Raw genomic sequence first — 25,482 nt, forward strand, 5'->3', positions numbered from 1 at the left:
GTCATTTCCAACACCTCTGCATTCATGCGTCGGCCCGAGTCCGTCCGTCTGCGGAACAACGACCCAAAGCTTAAAACATCCACCTCTTCTCCTCAGGTCAAAATGAAATTTACACACAGAATATGAGCTTCGTATTCACTCTGACTGCATCTTTTTGCGGTGGTTTTGCGCCCGTTTCATGTCGTTTTTGCGTCATCGCCGCGGACGTGTTGATAAAGGGATCCTCGGATCATCGTGGGATTATTTACATCATTTAAATCAAAGTATTTCACCGTGTTACGCCTCTAAAGTCCCAACACACTCTCCAAACACAGAAACCTGCGAGCTCAGTCTTTTCCAGTGTTTAATGGACTTATTGGTAAAGTCCAGGGGGCGGAGCCAGGCCCGACCTCTTCTCGGCGTTCCCAGAGTTCCTCGGTGCGTTGCCCGCGGCGGTGTTGGCGGCGCCGTCCAGGCCCAGCGAGCGACGGTACGCGGCGGAGAGTCGGTACAGGACGTCGGGGCGCGGGCCGGGGTGGGCGTCGGCCTTCTGCGTCATCAGCATCTCAAACAGCGTGCTGACCTCAGACAGGAGCGCCCCGCCCAGTGGAGCGTCCTTCTCTGGAGTTTTACCTGAAGGAGGAAGAGACTCCATTAGTTGCAACAGTAAATCTAACTGGTTAAGTGACATCCCAAATAAATCTACAAATATGAATATTTTTCTAGAAACATTGAACCATTTGGATGCATTTAGTGTTGTTTTTTTTAATGATACGAACAAATTTCTCATAAAGAACTGGGATGTCTTCTCTTTCTACTGCGTGCTGTCTTATTGTGCTCTTGTTTTTATCGTGTTGCATGCATTCTGTATTTGTGCGTCTGCTTTGCGTGCTGTGGTGACACACACAGTCACACACAGACACAAAAAGACCACAAAAAGACAGCAAAAGACACAAAACCACCACAAATAGACACAAAAGACAAAATTAGACACAAAAAGACACAAAACCACCACAAAAAGACACAAAACCACCACAAAAAGACACAAAACAACCACAAAAAGACACAAAACAACCACAAAAAGACAAAAAAGACAGAAAGACACAAAACCAGCACAAAAAGACACAAAACAACCACAAAAAGACAAAAAAAGACACAAAACCACCACAAAAAGACACAAAACAACCACAAAAAGACACAAAGACAGACACAGACACACTGCGTGCTGTCTTATTGTGCTCTTGTTGTTATTGTGTTGTATGCATTCTGTATTTGTGCATCTGCTTTGCGTGCTGTGGTGACACACACAGACACACACAGACACACAAAGACCACAAAAAGACAGCAAAAGACACAAAACCACCACAAATAGACACAAAAGACAAAATTAGACACAAAAAGACACAAAACCACCACAAAAAGACACAAAACCACCACAAAAAGACACAAAACCACCACAAAAAGACAAAAAAAGACACAAAACCACCACAAAAAGACACAAAACAACCACAAAAAGACACAAAACAACCACAAAAAGACACAAAACAACCACAAAAAGACAAAAAAGACAGAAAGACACAAAACCAGCACAAAAAGACACAAAACAACCACAAAAAGACAAAAAAAGACACAAAACCACCACAAAAAGACACAAAACAACCACAAAAAGACACAAAGACAGACACAGACACACTGCGTGCTGTCTTATTGTGCTCTTGTTGTTATTGTGTTGCATGACTTCTGTATTTGTGCGTCTGCTCTGCGTGCTGTGGTGTGATGTGTCTTGCGTCAAGTGAATGCAGCGTAACTGTAAAGGACGATTGGCGCCGACAGACCAACAGCTGTCAGCAGCGTCACTAAGATGGCGGCGTGTTTACATCTGACCCGGGAACGTCTCCACAGACACACAGATGTGAATACTACACTTTCATTAGTGGGTCACATGATCAGCCACCATTGTTTCAAACTTTGTGGATTTTCAGGTGCAAGATAAAGAGAGAAAGGTGCATTTTTAATTAGTGGTAAACAGTCACAGAGAGCAGCAGCAGCGGTGTGCACGGATGAATACATGAATGAATGAAACCTGATGAATAGAGTAGAGGAGGTGAATGATTCTGTATTATTTACAGTGAAATAACAAGTTAAACATAAATGATCGCTTTGGTTCTGTATATCTGAAGGCTTAACGGTGGCGAAGGCGGGGAAATTAAGTTCTGCATGTTGTTTGTTTTTTACCGAAGGTGGAGAAGGACGAGGAGTCCAGGGTGTCCCGGGGAAGGCTCTCACTGTCAGGGGACGGAGGCCCGTTGGGGACAAACACATTGTCATGGTAATCTCCGGTGAGCGGGAGAGAGAGCCGGGCCATCCACGCCGGGTCGTTGACCTCCGAGAAGACGTCATCTGCAGAGACAGAAAAAAGGCCTCTAGTTTATTTAAACAGCTGCTGTATTTTATCCCACTAACGTAAGGAAAGGCGGATAAATGCGTATTTGTGATCTAGTGAGTGTTTGTTGAGGACGATGTGTGTGTCCTTTTAGGGCGCACTCCCACTGTACCACCGTGCCCCGTGCTTTAGGGTCCTTGTCCCCCCCCTCCAGGCCCGTTTGTACTCACACTACCTGGGCCTCGGAGAATGCTTCTTGCTGCCTATACGTCATCACGCCGTAACACGTCACACGCATTGATGACGTCATGGCGATGCGTGGCTTTGTTTCCAGATCTTTCCGTAGACCTCTGAGTTTTTGTGCGTCTTGTCGACTGTTTTTGAATCTTTTCATCGACCAAATCTGCAGTAAACACTCCACCTCCGCATCACACCAACGTGAACCTTTCACCGCCATTGTTTGAAATGTCCGCGCATGGTCCCTCCTTCTTTTTTCTATGTCCCAACAGGCGCACAGGAAATGACCTCAGAGCCGCCGTAGGCCTCGTGCTCGTACACGTGCGCACGCTCGTGCTCGTACACGTGCAAATGTGCTTTACTAAAGCCCACCTCTCCCAAACGGGCCGTGGACGGCAACCTAGGCGCGGTACGGTTGCACTCACACTGGTCAAAGGAACTAGACTTGACCTTGGGCACGGTACAGATGGACAGTGTGCGTGCGCCCTTTGTGCGTGAGATCCACATTAGATGTTTTTTAGCCGAGATTTTTGCTTCGTTCTGTTCTTTGCAAAACCCAAAACTCCTAAAATTAGAAGTCCTGTGAGACCATCCTGTGATCTTTCCAGGGTTAAAGGGTTAAAAGAAATCTCTGGATGACGACGGGGCAGGAAGAGAAGGAGGAAACGACACAGTGGTTTTATCTGGCTGCTGTCAACAGGCTCTTCCTGCCGTCCGCGGCGTCCCGCGGGCTCCAAACGCAGGGCTTAACATCACGTCCGCGCCGCCACAAACACCCCTCTTGGCCCGCACGCTGCCCCCGCTCTGACATTCCAGTCAGTGTCGGAGGCGTAAACGCCGGGTGTCTGAGTCTCCGAGTCACAAACAAACTCACAGATGATTATACGTCTCGTTTCATTTACAAACAGTTTGCTTTCACATCTTATTTCAGCACGACTCGGGTTTTCTGATCCGATCCTCGTCACATCCTGTTTACGTCTCGTTCTTCCTGGTTTGTGTCTGCGTGATTTCCCCTCCGGAGCTATTTGAGCTTCATCTGATCTCATTTAATCCACAAACAATGAGAGAGAGAGAGAGAGAGAGACAGTTCATGCATGTGGGAGATTACGTAAAGACGGTGAGATGAGAGAGGACGGCGTCACAACTCGTCTTCCATGGAAACGACATCAATATAATCTTAAAGGTTGAATATGTAGAATCTTTATCAAAAGCTAATTTCTTTTGACGGGTTTGACAATGACTTCCTGTCCCGTTGTGTTTCAATGGTAGCAGCCAATAGCGTTGGGCGTTGCTGGTTGCCAGGGTTGTCTGTTGTTGGATGCAGCTACTGCAAAACCTCACATTCCTGGAAAATGACGGCAACGACAAGCTAACAGCACTAACATGGTAAATGGACTTGTACTTATAAAGCGCGTTTCTAGTCTTCTGACTACTCAAGGCGCTTTCACAGTGTTTGTCACATTCACCCGTTCACACAGACATTCACACTGATGGCAGTGGACATCTGCAGACCATCTAATCTAACCATTCACACCACATTCACACACCCATGTGCAGCACGAGGAGCAATTCGGTGTCAGGGTCTTGCCCAAGGACACTTCGACATGTGGACCGGGGGAGGTGGGGATCGAACCGCCAGTCTCTCGGATGGACTCTACCCACTCTACCACTAAGCCACAGCCGCCAATAACACTATCATGGTATCACTACCATGCTACGCTAATACTAATAAGCTAACATCCATGCTTAAAACACTACTGTGGGCTGGCACTGGGTGAAATGGAGTTAGCCAATCCTGCAGCTGCTTGGGAGCCTCAGTGAAGGGGGCGTTCTTTGTCCCAGCAGCTGAGTGAGCGGAGACGGGCAACAACCAGAGTCACTATAGGCCGAGCATTCACTCCATGGACTGAGAGAAAGGAGAGGAACGCCATTCAAACGCACGCCCACATGGCTACGCTGCTCCTTGATGCTAACATCACTTTCATCTGCACTTAGCTGGAACGGCTAACGTTAACGGCTAACAGTAACTGTCAGTCAAACTCCTCTAATCTTTGTTTTTATGCTGTGATTCGGGTTCAAACTACGATCTTGAGACTCACGATGGCGTATTCAGCTTTTAACGGACACATCATCAACATGGACACTTGATTTGAATGATTTCTAGTATTTAACAAGCTCCGTGTGTTCACATGGAGACGGTCTGACCTGCTGGGTCGTTGTTGATTCTGTCATTCAGAAATTAATGTATTTGTTTGTTTGAGGCCGATTTTAAACAGAAATAACCTCGTTTCATGTGTGACAACAGATAAAGGCCCTTATGTAACCACAGCTCTGATGGGTTCAGTGCTTACATGTAAGCGTGGCGTGTCGTGTGTCGTTGTGACTTGTGTCCATCCCTCCAGTCATCAAAGCATCACGCACATCTCGCTGTTTTACCGTACGCACTCGGTGCCGAGGTGTTTCTGAGGTGGCTGCACATGAAGCGACGCGTCTCTAAAGTTAGATTCACCTGCAACCGTAACGTCTTTTTAAATAGTTAGCAGGGCTGTATATGAATAATAATAATATGTATGTATGTACCTGTGCATGCCTGTAATAGAGCCTGTGCTGAAAGTTCATTATCAGTACTTCACAGCAAAGCAGCCAATCACAATGCAAACGATCCCACTCCCTCCCTGCATAACTCTCTCTGGTTACTATGCTATAAAGCCCCAACTATAACTATAGCCCATAAAAACACCTCATTCCCACTGCCATAAACAACTGAAATAAAAGGCAATGGTCCACACACACACCAGCATAAATGCTATGCCGCTTTGAACACATATATTGTATTTTTTATCCTGTGTAAATGATTTTTATTGGGTATTTTAGTCTGAGTCCTGACCCCAAGTGAAGGAGTTCAAGGACCTCTGGATCTTGTTCACGAGTGAGGGGACGATGGAGCGTGAGTTTGGCCGGAGAGTCGGAGCAGCGGGGGCGGAGCTGCAGTCGCTCTACCACACCGTTGTGACGAACAGAGAGCTGAGGAAGGCAAAGCTCTGGATCTACCGCTCAGTCCTGGTTCCTACCCTCACCTGTGGTCATGAAAGCTGGGTCAGGACCCAAAGAACCAGGTCCAGGTCGCGGGTCCAAGCGTCTGAAATGTGTTTCCTCAGGAGGGGGGCTGGAGTCTCCCTTAGAGAGAGGGGGAGAAGTTCAGCATCCGTGAGGAACTCGGAGTAGAGCCGCTGTTCCTTTGCGTTGAAAGGAGCCAGTTGAGGTGGTTCAGGATCATCTGGTAAGGATGAACCCTGGGCGCCTCCCTAGGGAGGTGTTCCAGGCACGTCCAGCTGGGAGGAGGCCTCGGGGAAGACCCGGGACCAGGTGGAGAGATTAGATCTCCACACTGGCCTGGGAACGCCTCAGGATCCCCCAGTTAGAGCTGGTTAATGTGGCCCGGGAAAGGGAAGTTTGGGGTCCCCTGCTGGAGCTGCTGCCCCCACGACCCGACCCCAGATGTGGCTGAAGATGTAGTCTTCTTTAGTCTGTTTTGAGGAGCACATGTTGGATGTTGAGCCGCGTCGAAGAGGGTTTTCTGTCATGAATTCTGGATCTGAATAATCTCTATGAATTAAGAATAAAAACGTTTAATAAAAATATTAAATGAAAGTTCTCCAGTGACTGATAACGAGGTGAAAGAGATCACGTTTCTCTCCGGATTAACCAAGTGGAGGAAAAGTCTCTCGGCTGAGACTGATCAGGCTGCTGAAGAGCTGCGGTCTCCTTCATCTAACCACGACCAGATGCAGATAATTAACTCACACACACACACACACATATATACCCAGTGTGGCACAGACCGCCCCCAGAGTTGATCCCCTTCCCCGTCTTCCCTCCTTTGTTTTGGCCGTATTTCACCACAGATCCTCCAAACACGAAAAGCTCTTTAAATCACTGAACGTATCGAGTTTCAGCAAAGTCTGCTGTTTAAAACCGACCTCTGTGCCTGTGTTAGCATATGAATATCACCTCCTTTTAATCAAATGTAATCTTTTGAATCGCATAAATTCACAGTGAAACCTGACGTCAGTGTGAGGATGTGCAGCTTCAGTAAGTATGCGGAGCTAAGGTTGCGTCTAAGATCAAGATCTGAGGAACTCATCAACATGTACAGTATATATTCACATTAACTCACTCAATGTACTCCTATTTAAGGCCTTCACACACTGGGTGCATCATTTTTAGCGCAGAATATTACGCAGCGGTAAAGCGAGGTTACTTATCGTTGGAACAAGGTTGATATTCCTGAGCTGTGGCGCCGCAAATAAAGGCATCGCTATGAAAAACTATGTGCTGTTGGTCACTTTTTACATCTTTGTGTGGCTTTTATAGTGTTTTAACCAACGAAACGTATTAATAAGTACATGTGACTAAATCTTGGATCACCAAAACCTCACATTCCCGGTAAATGACAGCAACGACAAGCTAGCAGCACTAACATGCTAACAAAACTACCACGCCAACAACCTCAACATGCCAATAACACTATCGTGGTATCTCTACCATGCTACGCTAATACTAATAAGCTAACATCTACGCTTTAAACACTATTAGGCTAATAATACCGTCATGCTACATTCTAACATAAGGGAAAGCTGTGATCTTGGTTGATGTTAATTTCTCCGTATTTTCGACTGTTTTTGAATCTTTTCATCGACCAAATCTGCAGTAAACACTCCACCTCCGCATCACACCAACGTGAACCTTTCACCGCCATTGTTTGAAATGTCCGCGCATGGTCCCTCCTTCTTTTTTCTATGTCCCAACAGGGAACATGAAATGACCTCAGAGCCGCCGTAGGCCTCGTGCTCGTACACGTGCGCACGCTCGCGCTCGTACACGTTCAAACGTGCTTTACAAAAGCCCACCTCTCTCAAACAAACCTTGGACGGCAACCTAGGCGCGGTACAGTTGCACTCACACTGGTCAAACGAACTAGACTTTAGCTGTGAAACCTGTTTGAGCACGGTACGGAACGACAGTGTGAGTGCGCCCTAAATTTGACCATTTTATAAGTAATTTTTTCCTTTTTAATTCACACGCAAAACACTTTAAATAACCCTCAGTTGTAGATGAAAAACAGGAAAATATGTCACACATCAACATCATGAACTTAACAATAGTGCACCTGAGAAACACAACCTGCAGTCGCTGCAGCTGAAGGAAACCAGAGTCACACACTCGGCTCTCAGCACCCGTAACATCATCCTCAGCCCTGAACAAAGGGACGGGTTTGTGTTTGTATGATTCATCACGACTTGTCTCGAAGAAGAAGCGGCTACAGGTCACAAATATGAGAGGGAGAGAGGAATGTGTTGCACCGACGGCTTCATCAAAGCTCCAACACACACTGAGCTGTCATAGTACCCCGGTGTGAGTTACACTGATAGTACAGCCTGCAGGGTCGAGGTGAGTCAAGCGGCGCACAAAACACAGAAACAACTCCCACTCACTCTTTGTTTCTCTCTCTCCTGTCATAAAGTGCAGCTCGCTCTATCAGCATCAGGCGGTAAACCCCCTCCGCTCGCCTACCCGGCGCTCTGACCGCAACAATACCAGGAAGAAACTGTTTAACACACTCACACCTACTGTACACAAACCGCGTCCTGGCCTCATAATGGAATTCCAAGCTAAGTTTGGCAGCTGAAACTTCATAAAGTCGTTATTTATGACCACTTTCAGCGTGTCTTAGCCTCCCCTCACATGCTAATAAACATGCTAACGACAGGAAAACGAATACCTTAATCCTGATGTGATCACAAAACTTTAATGCTAATGCCAATGAAATGCCATTGATATTATCATCCTTACAGTAGCCTAATAACACTCTAATAACCTTAACATGCTAATGCCACTAGCATACTAATAAACCATGCTAACAATAGGAAAATGAATACCTTAATCTTAATAAAATCACAAAACTTTCATGCTAATGAAAATACCATTAATATTATCATCCTAACAGTAGCCTAATCACATTCTAATAACACTCTAATAACTATAACATGCTAATACCACTAGCATACTAATAAACCATGCAAACAATAGGAAAATTAATACCTTAATCCTAATATAATCACAAAACTTTCATGCTAATACCAATGACATACCAATGATATTATCATCCTTGCAGTAGCCCAATAACACTCTAATAACATGCTAATACCACTAGCATGCTAATACACCCGCCAGCATGCTAACATTAGCACTTAGCCCAGTAAAGGATATTTTAAAAAATACTATCATGCTAATAGCTCAATGCTATCACTAATATGCTAATATCCACAACTTTTACACATTATGCAATCAGGTATAAAGGATAAATAAAGTGGTTTAATCTTAGGTTGATTAAAGGGTTGGAGATTGGTTTATGTAATTAATGTGTTGAAGATTTTTATTAGTATGGAATAGGAGTATGACTAGAAAAGCTAACAGTGCTTCTTCCTACTCTTTTAAGATCTTGTGACCCGTGATTATTGGCTATCTTGTTTTTCTTATTGTTTTTTTCTTTTAAATTATATTTTATTGATTCTATTCTATTTTATTAACCATATGCTAACATTTCGATCCTATCAAAAGCTATAGCAAGAATGCGAACAACTTTTTCCTGCCAACAACCTTAACATGTCAGTAACACTTCTAATAACAGTGACATGCTAATAACTCTATCATACCACTAACATGCTACGCTAATATTAATATACTAACAACCATGCTTATAACACTAGTAGGCTAATAATTCCATCATGCTACATTGATAAGCTAATAACAATATTAAAAACACTAACATGCTGATAATACTATGATATTACCAACATGCTAATAGCCCCTATGCTAACAAACTTCTTATTATAACAACCATAACAATGTTGCTGTCTGGCGGAAACCTCGTATCTCCATATTTTGTTACGTATTTGTGTGGCTTGTATAATGTTTTAACCAATCAAACATATTAAAAATAACTTGTGACTAAATCTTGTAACACCGTTGGATCAGCAAAACCTCACATTCCCGAAAAATGACGGCAACCACAAGCTAACAGCACTAACATGCTAACAAAACTATCACGCCAACAACCATAACATGCCAATAACACTTTCATGCTATGCTAATACTAATAAGCTAACATCCATGCTTAAAACCCTAATAGGCTAATAATACCATCATGCTACATTGACACGCTGCTGCTATTTTCATTGAAATGCTAATAATGCTAACGTGCTTAAAACACTAATAGGCTAATAATACCATCATGCTACATTGACACGCTGCTGCTATTTTCATTGAAATGCTAATAATGCTAACATGTTTATAGCGCTGAAGTTACAAAAAATGCTAATAATGCAATGATGAATATGGCTAATGTGATTATCAAGCTAATAACATTAAGATGCTAATGACACTAGCTTATACTTTCTGCTGGACTGACGATGTTAAGTCTCTCTGTTGGTGTTTTATAAACTAAGCTAATGTTAGCTAACTAAACCTGAATTGACTCTAAATGAACGTTTTTCATCAGAGTTTTGGGGAATTTTCAAGCATGAAAACATCCCATCTGAAGACAAAGAGACATGTTTATCATTATGAGTCTCGGTATGTGGGTGGATGTGTACCGCCACTGTGTTATTTCCTGCGTCCTTCCTGTTTTCTACGTGTGTCAGTGTGTGTCCATTGTAAGTGAGCGGTCTGTTCTGCAGGGGTCAGAGTTCAGTTTCTTTTGTCCCGATGAATCAAAGAGCTTCACCAGGAGGTCGCAGAGCTTAACTCTGTGACACCGGTTCACTTTACAGAGTACGAACAGAAGGACGGTGAACACAAACATCAGAGTCACGCGATAATGTCAACAGCTCGCCACGTTTTCAGACGCTGTAAAGGGAGAAGCTTAAATTAGTATTTCCCTAAGGGCGCACTCACACTGTCCATCCGTACCGTGCCCAAGCACGTTTCACAGCTCAAGTCTAGTTCGTTTGACCAGTGTGAGTGCAACCGTACCGAGCCTAGGCACGGCGTGCGCACGTGTAGGAGCACGGGGCCTACGGCGGTTCTGACGTCATTTTATGTGCACCTGTTGGGACATAGAAAAAAGAAGGAGGGACCATGCGCGGACATTTGGACTATGAATAGTCCTAACACAGGTCCAACGAGCGTCATCATTGGACATAAAAGTCCGAAAAGACGTCACGTGGCGGTACAAAACAACCCCTTCAGTGCACCGAAACGTCCAAAAATGATATATCACTCCAGCGTCACATTGCACAGTGGGGTGGACGTAAACGCTTTGGATAAGTTGCAACTGTGGAAATCTTTAATTGACTATATATATCAAAACAAAACTGAGAATTACAAAACAGTGTATTATTATATATGTAACGTGTAAATAAAATTGTGATTTGAATTATTTATACCAGGGCTGCCCAACATGCAGGACAGTGGCCCTCTAGGAGCCGGGTTGGGCAGCCTTGATTTATACGATGCACGGTGTCCAGCTTCTAGTCCAGCTCAGGCATCTAGTAAGGATGAACCCTGGGCGCCTCCCTAGGGAGGTGTTCCAGGCACGTCCAGCTGGGAGGAAGCCTCGGGGAAGACCCAGGACCAGGTGGAGAGATTAGATCTCCACACTGGCCTGGGAACGCCTCAGGATCCCCCAGTTAGAGCTGGTTAATGTGGCCCGGGAAAGGGAAGTTTGGGGTCCCCTGCTAAAGCTGCTGCCCCCGAGACCCGACCCCGGATAAGAGGCTGAAGTTGAGATGAGATGAGACGGTGTCCAGCTTGGTGCAGTGATGCTGATGGTACATTTATTTTCTGTTGTCATGGCAACAGAATCAGTAAAAGACCACGGTTTGATGGACCATTTCAACGCAGCAGCGCAAAGACATCTGCTGTAGTGTGTGTGTGTGTGTGTGTGTGTGTGTCTGTACCAGGGTTGTTGAGCAGGTTGTTGAGTCCCTCCTCCAGCTGAGGGTCTATGGGCGAGTCTCTTCCTGGTTCCCAGTCCACGTCTCCAGCCTCGCTCTCACCGTGTCCGCTGTCTTTGGTGCTCTGCCAGTCAGCACAGTCCTGGCCTCCATATCTGCACACACACACACACACACACGCACACACACATGAAAACACCACACAAACAGATGAAAACACCACAAAACCAGATGAAAACACCACAAAACCACATGAAAACACCACAAAACCAGATGAAAACACCACAAAACCACATGAAAACACCACAAAACCAGATGAAAACACCACAAAAACAGATGAAAACACCACAAAAACACATGAAAACACCATAAAAACAGATGAAAACACCACAAAAACACATGAAAACACCACAAATACAGATGAAAACACCACAAATCAGATGAAAACACCACAAAACAGATGAAAACACCACAAAACCACATGAAAACACCACAAAACCACATGAAAACACCACAAAAACAGATGAAAACACCACACAAATGGATGAAAACACCACAAAACGACTTACAACAGATGAAAACACCACACAAACAGATGAAAACACCACAAAAACACATGAAAACACCACAAAAACACATGAAAACACCATAAAAACACATGAAAACACCACAAAAACACATGAAAACACCACAAAACAACATGAAAACACCACAAAACAACATGAAAACACCACAAAACCAGATGAAAACACCACAAAACCAGATGAAAACACCACAAAACCACATGAAAACACCACAAAACCACATGAAAACACCACAAAAACAGATGAAAACACCACACAAACGGATGAAAACACCACAAAACGACTTACAACAGATGAAAACACCACACAAACAGATGAAAACACCACACAAACAGATAAAAACACCACACAAACAGATGAAAACACCAGAAAAACAGATGAAAACACCAGAAAAACACATGAAAACACCACACAAACAGATAAAAACACCACACAAACAGATGAAAACACCACACAAACACATGAAAACACCACAAAAACACATGAAAACACCGCAAAAACACATGAAAACACCACACAAACAGATAAAAACACCACACAAACAGATGAAAACACCACACAAACACATGAAAACACCACAAAAACACATGAAAACACCACAAAAACACATGAAAACACCACAAAAACACATGAAAACACCACAAAAACACATGAAAACACCGCAAAAACACATGAAAACACCACAAAAACACATGAAAACACATGAAAACACCACAAAAACAGATGAAAACACCGGTTTTAAACAATAGAAAAGTTCCTGAATCATGTTTTATTTTTTCTTTGCGGAGAAACAAAGAATTTAAATCCTGATAAGGGACCAAACAAGACTCCTGTGCAAATCTAAAGAGTGTGAGGTGGTGAGATAAGACGGGGATAGGTGCCGGAGGTCTCAGGTGACAAATCCATTGATAAACACACACACACACACACACACACACACACACACACACACGCCTCTAAACCTGCAGTATCACAGTGTGAAGCTGCAGGCTCAGACAGGAAGTGCCCGTCCGATAAAGGTGATGCACAGACAAACACACACACACACACACACACACACACGCACACAGACACACACACACACACACACACACACACACACACACACACACACGCCTCTGAGTGTGAAGCTTTATTCCCGTAGTGAAGATTCAAACCTTATCTGACTGTTAGTTGTTTATTCCACTGGTTTTTTAGTTGGAGACGTGGTTCTGCGAACTTTTCTCAATAAAAAAGTTTTATTTATAAAGAGAAAAGACTAAAAAGTTTTACTTCCTGTCCAAAAATAGCGTTGGACAATTTATCAAACCTGTTCAAACGGCGTGAAAATGATTGATATCAGTCCTCAGAGACGGGCGGGTAACGTCACGCACACGCTTTTAAATGTCAACGCGGAAAATGTCCTTTCTATACAATTTAATTTGTTTTCCTCCAGTGGTGTGTGTGTGTGTGTGTGTGTGTGTGTGTGTGTGTGTGTGTGTGTGTGTGTGTGCATTAAAACAGTGCTCTGTGTGTATCAAGGTGATGTCAGATCTAATCTCATCGCCACGGTGACGCTGAGGTAGCTGCTTCCTGTCAAGAGACTCTGAATCACTCAGATAGAGCTGCTACAACCTGCCTGAACACACACACACACACACACACACTTTGGGGGTTATGAGACACTCTTCCTGTGACATTGAGTTTTTGACTTTGTGTCCTGTTTGTGTGTTGCTGTTATTTCAGTCACAGCTGGTCAGTGGGTCAGGAGCACTGAGGAAGACATTCATCAGCTCCGACTTCTGTTTTTCACCACATCAACAAAACGCCGCCTCTTTAAAGGGACAGTTCAGGTTCATTTGCAGTGAAAGAGGTCCCTTCTCCAAAGATAGTGCAGGTGACGCTTAGGGCGCACTCACACTGTCCTTCCGCACCGCGCCAAAACAGGTTTTTCGGGTCAAGCCTAGTGCGTTTGACCAGTGTGAGTGCAACCGCTCCGCGCATAACTGCGGCCAGACATTAGAGAGAATGCAGCTTTAAGTGGAGTCTCCTCCTGCTGGACATTAGAGAGAATGCAGCTTTAAGTGGAGTCTCCTCCTGCTGGACATTAGAGAGAATGCAGCTTTAAGTGGAGTCTCCCCCTGCTGGACATTAGAGAGAATGCAGCTTTAAGTGGAGTCTCCCCCTGCTGGACATTAGAGAGAATGCAGCTTTAAGTGGAGTCTCCCCCTGCTGGGCATTAGAGAGAATGCAGCTTTAAGTGGAGTCTCCTCCTGCTGGACATTAGAGAGAATGCAGCTTTAAGTGGAGTCTCCTCCTGCTGGACATTAGAGAGAATGCAGCTTTAAGTGGAGTCTCCTCCTGCTGGACATTAGAGAGAATGCAGCTTTAAGTGGAGTCTCCTCCTGCTGGACATTAGAGAGAATGCAGCTTTAAGTGGAGTCTCCTCCTGCTGGACATTAGAGAGAATGCAGCTTTAAGTGGAGTCTCCTCCTGCTGGACATTAGAGAGAATGCAGCTTTAAGTGGAGTCTCCCCCTGCTGGACATTAGAGAGAATGCAGCTTTAAGTGGAGTCTCCTCCTGCTTGACATTAGAGAGAATGCAGCTTTAAGTGGATTCGGTGCATACAACCACGCTTCAAACAATCCGAACTGTCCCTTTAAATGATGACACACGGTTCGATCCTGGTTCAGTGAAAAACATCTGAGTCCTTTTTAAATGGGTGGCATTCCCCCTTTAATGCGTCTGTGGTGCTATCAGGGGCCTGTTTGATCAGAGAGCACAGCAGCGATCACAGTGTGCAACCTGCAGCCAGCTGGCTCCGAGACAAAACCGCCGCTGATGAAGAAAGACGGAAAAGAGGAGGAGAGTCGCTTCAGTCTGTATTTGAAGTGGAGTTTGTTCGAGGTCAGCAGGAGGAGAGTGGGTTAGTGCCCCAACGTCTGACATCTGACGTGTGTGGCATCAGATCTGAAACTCATAAAGTAGGCAGGGTCTGTTGTCGTCCCCCTGGAGGAGGTGGTGGAGCACAGGATGCTGGATAAACTGCCGGTGATCACGGACAACGTCCCCCATCCCCTCCATGAAACCCTGGACGAGCTTCAGAGCAGCTTCAGCCGCAGACTCCTTCAACCTCGCTGCCTTTAAGAACGGCACAGGAAACAGTTCCTACCTGCTGCCGTCAGACTCTACGACGCCTCACAGCAACGCTCAGGAAACACACTCACATCATTCAAGTGACTTAGTACTGAAATCTACCGCTGACGGTTGAAGTTTAGGCATCAAAACGACTCAGTCAGGTTTAGAAAAACGTTTGCGGTTCGTCTCAGTGCTTCTGGAAATAGTCCCGTGCTTTGGGAACCAACCACCACTCCGACCCTCCTCCTTGGGTGGGCCTTCATGGGCGGATTATGAGACAAAGGGGCCCCCTGGGCACAGACGCGGAAGAGGCCCCCCCACCCTGAGCTAGACGCCCGAACTCAAAGGCTACTTTCATTGTCATGTTGCACTTCCTTGTGGTCATTTTGTGGTTGTTCGAGAGGGTTAGAACACCACAAAAACAGATGAAAACACCACTAAACAGATGAAAACACCACAAAAACAGATGAAAACACCACAAAAACACATGAAAACACCACAAAAACATGTGAAAACACCACAAAAACACATGAAAACACCACAAAAACACATGAAAACACCACAAAACAGATGAAAACACCACAAAACAGATGAAAACACCACAAAAGCAGATAAAAACACCACAAAACAGATGAAAACACCACAAAACCAGGTAAAAACACCACAAAACAGATGAAAACACCACAAAACCAGGTGAAAACACCACAAAAACACGTGAAAACACCACAAAAACACATGAAAACACCACAAAACCAGGTGAAAACACCACAAAAACACATGAAAACACCACAAAAACACATGAAAACACCACAAAAACACATGAAAACACCACAAAAACACTTGAAAACACCACAAAAACACATGAAAACACCACAAAAACACATGAAAACACCACACAAACACATGAAAACACCACACAAACACATGAAAACACCACAAAAACACATGAAAAAAAACACAAAAACAGATTAAAACACCACAAAAACACATGAAAACACCACAAAACCAGATGAAAACACCACAAAACCAGGTGAAAACACCACAAAAACACATGAAACACCACAAAAAACAGATGAAAACACCACAAAAACAGATGAAAACACGTGAAAACACAACAAACACACATGAAAACACCACAAAAACAGATAAAAACACCACAAAACAGATGAACATCACAAAACAGATGAAAACACCACAAAAACAGATAAAAACACCACAAACACGACAAAACGACTTAAAACTGATAAAAAAACACAAAAACACATGAAAACACCACAAAAACACATGAAAACACCACACAAACACATGAAAACACCACAAAAACACAGGAAAACACTACAAAAAACACATGAAAACACCACAAAACCAGATGAAAACACCACAAAAACACATGAAAACACCACAAAAACACATGAAAACACCACAAAAACACATGAAAACACCACACAAACACATGAAAACACCACAAAAACACATGAAAAAAAACACAAAAACACATGAAAACACCACAAAAACACATGAAAAAAAACACAAAAACAGATTAAAACACCACAAAAACAGATGAAAACACCACAAAAACACATGAAAACACCACAAAACCAGATGAAAACACCACAAAAACAGATGAAAACACCACAAAACCAGATGAAAACACCACAAAAACAGATGAAAACACCACAAAACCAGGTGAAAACACCACAAAAACACATGAAAACACCACAAAAACAGATGAAAACACGTGAAAACACCACAAACACACATGAAAACACCACAAAAACACATGAAAACACCACAAAAACACATGAAAACACCACAAAAACACATGAAAACACCACAAAAACTCATGAAAACACCACAAAAACACATGAAACAAAGAAAAATCTGAAGGCTTTACATCAGATGTTTCATGTTTTATTACCACAGAAGGAGTTTTTTTGTGGTTTGGCTTTGTTGTGGTGCGGTTGTGTCGGCACTTCAGAGGAAGACGGAGGAGGACGGAGAAATATATGGAGGATGGAGGAGGAAGAGGAGGAAGAGGAGGAAGAGGAGTGGGACTGACCTGCCGTTGCGATGAGAGTACTTGTTCCCTCTGAAGTTGGGCCGCGGCTGCAGCTGACCCTGCCGGAGGAGGGAGAGGAGCTGGGAGATCTGCTGCAGAGAGGAAGAGGAGGAGGAGGAGGAGGAGGAGAAGAGGAGGAGGAGGAGAAGAGGAGGAGAGGAGGAGAAGAGGAGGACGGAGGAGGAAATGGTCAGAATAAGGCCTTCACACACAAAGAGGCATCAACTAAAGGGGGAGTTTGGTGTATTTTCTGTTGGTTCAGCGCGTTGAACAGTGATCGCGCATGATTTGAGCGACGCTCAGGTAGAAAGCGAACAAACATTTTCTTTTCTTTTTTGTTTTACAGTGTGAGAACCGGGCGTCTGCGTCCGTCTCACTGCTCACTGCTTTCTGCTGACAGCTCTGTTATACAGCGGATACACACTGCACACCAGGGAGGAAACACACACACTGGGGAAAGTAAATATATAATATAATATATGACTTAGCTTTAGCCCTGACATTTGCGTGTTTTTGCACGTGCACGCTGCAGGAAATGGCCTCTACGTAAAAGCCTATTCTTCTCTTGCTGGTTTCCTTCTAGGATGGACTCTGAAATATGGACGAGTGGAGGAGGAAGATGTGTGTGTGTGTGTGTGTGTGTGTGTGTGTGTGTGTTGAAGGTGGAGGTAAACAATAAATCCCCCTCCTCTCGGGCGTCTAGCAGGCCTCTTCCTTTGCAACCTCGAGGGAGGAGAGAGCCGTCTGAAGCCCGCGGAGTGCCAACTGGGTCGACTGGGAGGGTAGAGGAGAGGAGAGGAGGATGCTGGGTAAAAAAGCAAAAGGCCTCTTCCTCTCTGTAGCGGGATTCACGTGAGGATGCCGGACCTGGCCCGAGCTCTTTGTTCTCCGTCTGCTGGGCGTTGGCGGCGACTTTTGCCCTCCATGTTTGGAACAGCGTGGCATTTCTAACCGCTGACGCCGACGTGACGTCCAGAGCTGAAGTCACCACGACTCTGATTGTTTGTTCGCGTCTGAATGTAAAGTTTTAAATGTCCTCTTAAAATCAGAACCCAGCAGTGACGCCATCTTTGTTTCAGTTAAGCGCCCTGTGTTCAAAACCACTTTACCATCGTCTCCGTAGAGGTTATGATTTCGGTTCGCGTGTCTGTTTGTCAGCAGGAGAAGAATAAAACCAATGGCGGGATTTTAGAGAAACGGACGGAGCACGGGCGGAGGAAGAACTCGTTACCTTTTGGATCAACTCCGCACAAATCCTTTCTGACTTTTGTTACCATTGCGCGATCACACCTACGGGTGATTTAGAGTCATCAATGAACCGAACACCTGCACGTCTTTGGACTGTGGGAGGAAACCGGAGAACCCGGAGAAAACCCACGCAGACACAGGGACAACATGCAAACTCCACACAGAAGGGCCCCAGCTGGGATTCAAACCAGGAACCCTCTTGTTGTGAGGCGACAGTGCTGACCACCACGCCAGATTAGCAGTTTCCAGCCCAATCCCATCATGAAACCCACCCCGTTCAGTAAAAAACAGCCAAACGTTGCCAGAAACCACTTAAAACTGTAAAACCATCACAAAAGAAAACACGTCACGAGCAAAAGCTTCATATCTGCATCAAATAACCAAAGTTACATAAACAGGCTGTTGCACAAAACGTACAGTCTGACAACGGCCCGTTTGGGAGAGGTGGGCTTTAGTAAAGCACGTTTGCACGTGTACGAGCACGAGCGTGCGCACGTGTACGAGCACGAGGCCTACAGCGGTTCTGAGGTCATTTCCTGTGCGCCTGTTGGGACGTAGAAAAAAGAAGGAGGGACCATGCGCGGACATTTAAAACAATGGCGGTGAAAGGTTCACGTTGGTGTGATGCGGAGGTGGAGTGTTTACTGCAGATTTGGTCGATGAAAAGATTCAAAAACAGTCGACAAGACGCACAAAAACTCAGAGGTCTACGGAAAGATCTGGAAACAAAGCCACGCATCGCCATGACGTCATCAATGCGTGTGACGTGTTACGGCGTGATGACGTATAGGCAGCAAGAAGCATTCTCCGAGGCCCAGGTAGTGTGAGTACAAACGGGCCTGGAGTGGGGGACAAGGACCCTAAAGCACGGGGCACGGGACGGAGGCACAGTGGGAGGGCGCCCTTACTCTCTAATGAAACCCACCCCTCCGCAAATTTACCCTCAAATAGATTAAAACGATCCTTAAGTGCTGCGGAAACCTTTGTGTTTGCAGTCGCGCTCCAAAGGTTAAATCTGTGTGCCGACCGTCTCCGTGCGCTCTGAGCTGCTGTTTTGAGCCCGAGCTGTTTTTCTTTCCTCCAGCAGCAGCTCAGTAAAAGTGGTTTTTGGGTCATTTGTAAGTGACAGAGCAGCGTGTCGGAGCGGTGTTAGTTTACACTACAAACACATCACAGCTTACTTTAGCCGGCCTCAGACCCCCCATCCTACGGAGCATGGGAGGAGCTCCCCCTCCTCCTCCTCTCCTCCTCCTCCTGGTTTCAATATGAGTCTGATATTTGATATTCAGTAAAAAGGCCTGTCAGAGCTTCTCAGGAGGGGATTACTGTCGGTGACACATGAACACCTGAATAAACTCACTGCTTCTTGGCTTCACAGTCATCCATCTGCTTGTTATACCCCCCAACACTAGGCTCCAGCCTTCAGGCTGTCTGAGTAAGTCATCGTGCAGGAGGCTGAAGACGCAGAGAGGCTGCTGGGAAAGGGTACTGGAAGCGTCTCTGTGTGCTAGGTAGCGTAGGTGTGTGTGTGTGTGTGTAGGTGTGTGTGTGTGTGTAATGGACTTCACTTCAGATTAATCTCAAAGCCTGCAGGGTGAGATTTAATTACTCCAACATTAACTGTAAGCACATGTTGAAATAAATGTGATCACATGTTTTAGATGGTAGTAAATGGCCTTTAAAGAGCGCACATTAGCCTTAATGTTGTAACTATGGTGGAGAATGTAAATAAGAAGGTGTTAAGAAATCATCAAGCGGGTTAATGCAAATGTAAATGGACGTATTTGCATTAATGGTGTTATTTTCTTGGCTTGAAAACAACTTCATGACTTGTAATCACGAGGTTTTCACTTACTTACGTATCAACTCAATGACATCCACATTAGATACAAGATAACGCAACTCACCTGCACTTCTGGGGAAGCCGAGGAAAGCTCGATGGAGTCTCCAAACGCAGCCATGGACAGTCGAACCAGGTTTCGAAGCATCTGCCGGTGTTCTGCGTCGGGCCCCCCTCGTCCCTCCGAGGTCCTCGGCCTCCTGAGAGTCGCCTGGGACGATGAACTCAGCGGTTCTGCCTCCTCCCCTTCAGCGCGAGTCTGGCGCTTCAAGGTGCTGGAATGCGATACCGAAGAGGATGATGAAGGGTTCCTGGCTTTCCGGAGAGTCCGGTACGACGTGGCGGGCGTCAGAGGCAAAGTGCCATCAAGTTCGATGCTTCCAGGTTTCCGAAGCGTTCTGCTGTGGTGGGTGGCGGGTTGAGTGGCATCCACTTCTGGGTAGCCTTGGGAGTGGAAGCTTGTGTTCATGACCGATGGCGTTAAGGTGTACTGCCTCTCACTTTGTTGATCGTCCGACATAATTGGAGGCGGATCCAGGGGCTGGGCCTCGCTGTCATCCTCAGGAGCGTCCTCCTTTCGCCCTCGGATGACAGGAATTAGCTGGATGTCAGACTTCCTGATGTTCTTCTGAGGGCGCCGCGGGTGCCGGGTGTAGGTTGACTCAGCCTGTCTGCAGTTGTAAGCATGGCTGTCCCGTTTCTCTGGGCGGCAGAACGTTGTCACCAAAGCGATGGCCAACAGAAGCAGCAGGCAGGTGGCACCCAGGCAGATCGCCATCATCATGGTGAAGCTGAGCTGTCCGCGGTTACCGGGGGAAGAGTTCTTCAGATGGTCCTTGAGATTGATGAAAGTCACCTCTAGAGTCGCCTTGGTGGCCAGGCTGGGGCTGCCCATGTCAGACACAGCTATGTTCACCTTAAAGGTTTTCCCAATAAGCTCAGTAGCGTTGGTGGTGTTAACAAACAGCTGGCCCGTGGTCTGATCCAACCAGAACAGTCCGTAAGGGTTTCCATCAGTGATGAGGTAGCTGAGTTGTCCGTTCAACCCAGAGTCTGGATCTTCAGCCTTTATGGTGGATGCAAGAAATCCAACAAGTCCCTCTCTGACTGCGTGATGGATCGGCAAAGTTGTTGACACCTCCTCGATGTCATTCCCCAGCTCTGTCACAATCTCCCCCTTGTCTGTGTTGACAGGTACACTTAGAGAAGCCACGCCGTTTCTAGGCTTCGGCTCCTTGATGACTGGGTAGTTGTCGTTCACATCCTGGAGGTCGATTTCCACGGAGGCGGTGCTGGTGAGAGGTGGATGACCCTGGTCAACGGCTTCCACCATGAAAGAGTAAGTGCGGGACTCCTCGAAGTCTAGAGGATGCTCGACGCTTATGACGCCGCTGGTTGGGTGGATGGAGAAAGACTGCGTGTCAGCTTCCACTCCGTTGGGGTTGCGTATGGAGTAGGACACTCTTCCGCTGAACTCCAGGTCAACATCGTGGGCTTCGACTTTAAGTGCGTGATAGCCTGCCATGTTGTTCTCCTTGAAGGAGGCCTTGTAGACTGAGGTCGAGAACACCGGGGCGTTGTCGTTCTCATCCAGAACATGAACAAGCAGGTTTTTAACGCAAGACAGTGGAGGATCTCCTTTATCCTGGGCGATGAGCGTTAGGTTGTATTGCATTACCTTTTCTCGATCAAGGTTGCCATTGGTTACAATCATGTAGTTGTCGCCGTGGATCCGTTTAAGGCGAAAAGGGCCAGATCCTTGCTGAATTTGCGCACTCACTTTGCCATTTTCTCCCGAATCTGCATCAGAGACCATCACCAGAGCGAGGAAAGTGTCCTCCTGTGCTCCTTCCAGCACAGTGGCCACAGGTGAGTTGGGTGGAGTCCAGGTCATGTGTATCCTCGGTGCATTATCGTTTACGTCTCTAAGCTTGACGTGCAGTTTGCAGTGTGTGGGGATCGCATTCGGCCCACGATCACGGGCCTGTATGGTCACTTCATAAGAGGATTGGGCCTCATAGTCCAGAGGTGCTTTGATACTCACGGCTCCAGTTTGTGGATCCACAAAGAAAAGTCTATGAACCTCGGGACGTGTGTGCTTACTGAGCGAATACTCCACCTCCCCATTGGCACCCTGGTCTGGATCAGTGGCCTTGAGATTGATGATGGTTGTCCCACGGGCTGTATCCTCAGACAGCTCCACAGTGGGAGTGCTATCCTCAAACGTGGGGCTGTTATCATTTGAGTCCTGAATATTAACACGTACTAATGTGCTCCCAGACCTGGGGGGGTTCCCTTTATCCCATGCCACTAGGGTGAGGTCAAATGTGTCCTGAACCTCCCTGTCCAGTTCTTTGATCACCACCAGCTCCGCCTGTTTTGTCCCACCTGGTGCGACTGTCACATCCAGAGCAAAGTGTTGGTTGACGGACAGCGAGTAGGTTTGGAGGCCATTAGGTCCCGCGTCAGGATCCACGGCCCGGTCCAAAGGGATTCGCATCCTGAGGCCAGCTGTCTCTGAGATCTCCACTTCCTGCAGCGTGCTGGGGAAGCTGGGACTGTGGTCGTTCAGGTCCATCACCTCCACACGAACCCGCAGGCAGTTCACAGCGCCGCTTTTCCTGTAGAGGACGCTGAAGGCCAGCTCACACAGGTCCGACCCACGGCACAGGTCCTCCCTGTCCAGCCGGCCCTGGGTGGAGACGACCCCATCTCGAGTGCTGACGGAGAAGGGAAGGGCTTTTCCGTGCTCCACCACCTGGAAATCCTCCAGGGAGCCGCCTTCGTCCCTCTGCCGGAGGTCGTCGACCAGGCGGCCGACCCGGGTTCCCGTCGCCTGCTCCTCCCAAACCCGGTACTGGATAGTTATGGATGACGGCTCGGAGGAGTGAGCGTCGGAGCAAAGAGTCAGAACCAGCAGCAGAGCCAGCAGCATAATGACGTGAAGTAATAATCTCGTCTTTTGCGGCTAAACGGACATTTCTAAAAAATAAAAAAACACAAAATAAACACAATAAAGGAAACTTTTATGGTTTCAAACCTGTTTTAAATAAAGAGAAAAATAACCTGTTTATCTGTAACAAACATGTGAAATGATGTTTAAATCAAATCAGTGAAGGAAATTGTTGCTTTCATACCTAAGAAAACATAAACTCCAGTCTGGTCAGGAGGCAATTATAGCAACGTATAATTAAGATATCATCCCGTCTCTGCTCCTACACTATCGGCCTCTCTCCGCCTGCTGCTCTTACTCACTCATACAGCTGCTGGCGTCCCGTCTCTCACTTCATCCTCCTCAACTCAGGAAAGTTTTGCTCCAACTGAGGAAAGTTTGGATGTGTGTTTCCACATGCCGGCGGAGCCTCGGCCAATCCAAAGTCAGGAGGGAGGGTCCTATGCAAATGCGTCCAGACCCGACACAAAGAAAAGCCCTCCAGCCCTGAGGAAGCTCGCCACAGCTCTGGAGTGCTTTTTTAAAGAAACGTGACACCGCTGCTGCGTAACTTAAAGCTTTTCTCCCCCTCTCAGTCTGCATCCACTCATCACAACCTGTAGCCTGGGCCCTTAAATCATTTGGAAAATGTGCGTTTAGTTAACTCCCAGTGGGACATGTATTTATTTTCCCCATACTCCATCACAGTTACGTACGATCTGGGCTTTTGGGCGATGAAAGTAAGAATGACAGTGTCATCAGAAAGCAGACTTTAAACACTAAGTTGAATTTAAATCCAAAGTCTGATGGAGTCATGGACGTCCAACACAATGACAGATTTCTCTCCTTTGAACTCGCGCTTGTTTTTTCTTGTACGTCCTTGGGAACGAACAAGACGATACGGTTTGTGTACGCAGGAAAGAACAATCCTTGGAGATTCAAGGGGATGCTCTAAAATCCGATGTGACAAAACTCGCATTCCAGCTTTGTCACCAAATATAATTATGAAGAGTCAGAGCGTGCATCTCCAACCACACGCTGCAGAGGTCAAAACGCTTCCAGCGCATCACGGCGGGAGCTCGGTTGAGTCGTTCCCTCTGCAGTTAAAAGCGTGTCTGTGAGTGAAAAGAGTCGTTTGCATCGAGGGGATCGTAATAAATCCCCTGATTCTGTTCAGAAGAATGATGGAGAAGCCATGCACAGAAAAATAAGGATACATGTGAGCAGCTGATTGATTTGGGGATTTGCTTGTGTTGAAGATTTGCTCACGATTTAAGAAGAGTTTCATGTAAATGTTTGTGAAGTTGCATAAAGTTTAATTAGACTTAGGAGTGAAACTGTAAGATGCTGTTTGAATTTGAGGACAACCAGCTGATGCGTTAAAGGACAAATAGATTTATTGTCCTTTTAAGAACCGCGAAAAAGCGCGAGGAAACGCCGTAAAGCTCTTCACAGACAGTGGAAGGGTGATTATCATCATCATGGATTCATCTGCTGTTTATCTTCAACACTAATTGATTAGTCGTTAACATCCTCAAATGTCCTTTTTTTGTCCCACAACTCAAAGATGTTCAGTTTACTGTCCACCAGCTTCATCACAGACTCATTCTCCCCCGGTGTAACACTGAACGCCGGAGGAAGTCTTTTCTTCCAGCCGCCATCAAACTCTATGATTCATCTACAGGTCCAGCCTGGTCTCACCAAAAGGCGTGTGAATGACACGCTATTTCTCTCAAGCCATCTCGCGTATAATTACAACGCATGTCATGATTTTTGCGTGTCATTTCACGCCATGTAGTCTCAATTGACTTGTATAGTGCAGAGATGGCGTTGTCATTTGACGCACGAATATCACTGAGGGAAAACCCACGTGTTCGTATTTCTCCGCCAACTTGCGAAGAAATACGAAGTGGTGGAGCTTTCTGTCAGAGGGTTGTTTTTAAATCAATATTTCATGTGAAGGATGGCTGAAATGACGGGCGTGAAATGCCCTAACCCTAACCCCTAACCCCTAACCCTAACCCTAACCCTGACCCTGACCCCTAACTCTAACCCCTAACCCCTAACCCTAACTCCTACCCTAACCCCAACCCTAACCCTAACCCTAACCCCTAACTCTAACCCCTAACCCCTAACCCTGACCCT

At 46.0% G+C, this 25,482-nt stretch overlaps 1 protein-coding gene across 2 annotated transcripts in view; it reads right to left on the reverse strand.

The window, feature by feature from the left end:
* Window positions 1-23,690, reverse strand: part of pcdh12 (protocadherin 12) — a 25,706-nt gene extending 2,016 nt beyond the window's left edge. The window contains exons 1-6 of one of the 2 annotated variants that reach the window (XM_083915721.1): window positions 23,661-23,690; window positions 20,473-23,387; window positions 17,318-17,406; window positions 11,560-11,711; window positions 2,215-2,379; window positions 1-612 (exon numbers count right to left, since the gene is read on the reverse strand). The exon at window positions 1-612 is cut by the window's left edge and continues 2,016 nt beyond it. In XM_083915721.1, the coding sequence (XP_083771847.1) occupies window positions 353-612; window positions 2,215-2,379; window positions 11,560-11,711; window positions 17,318-17,406; window positions 20,473-23,340 (3,534 nt within the window). In that variant the 5' untranslated portion in view covers window positions 23,341-23,387; window positions 23,661-23,690 and the 3' untranslated portion in view covers window positions 1-352. Of the gene's footprint in view, window positions 613-2,214; window positions 2,380-11,559; window positions 11,712-17,317; window positions 17,410-20,472; window positions 23,388-23,660 lie in introns of both variants that reach the window. The other variant, XM_083915720.1, reaches the window with a different exon arrangement.
* Window positions 23,691-25,482: the final 1,792 nt, after the last annotated feature.

Source organism: Echiichthys vipera (genome assembly GCF_963691815.1).
Source record: "Echiichthys vipera genome assembly, chromosome: 6".
Classification (NCBI taxonomy): Eukaryota; Metazoa; Chordata; class Actinopteri; order Perciformes; family Trachinidae; genus Echiichthys; species Echiichthys vipera.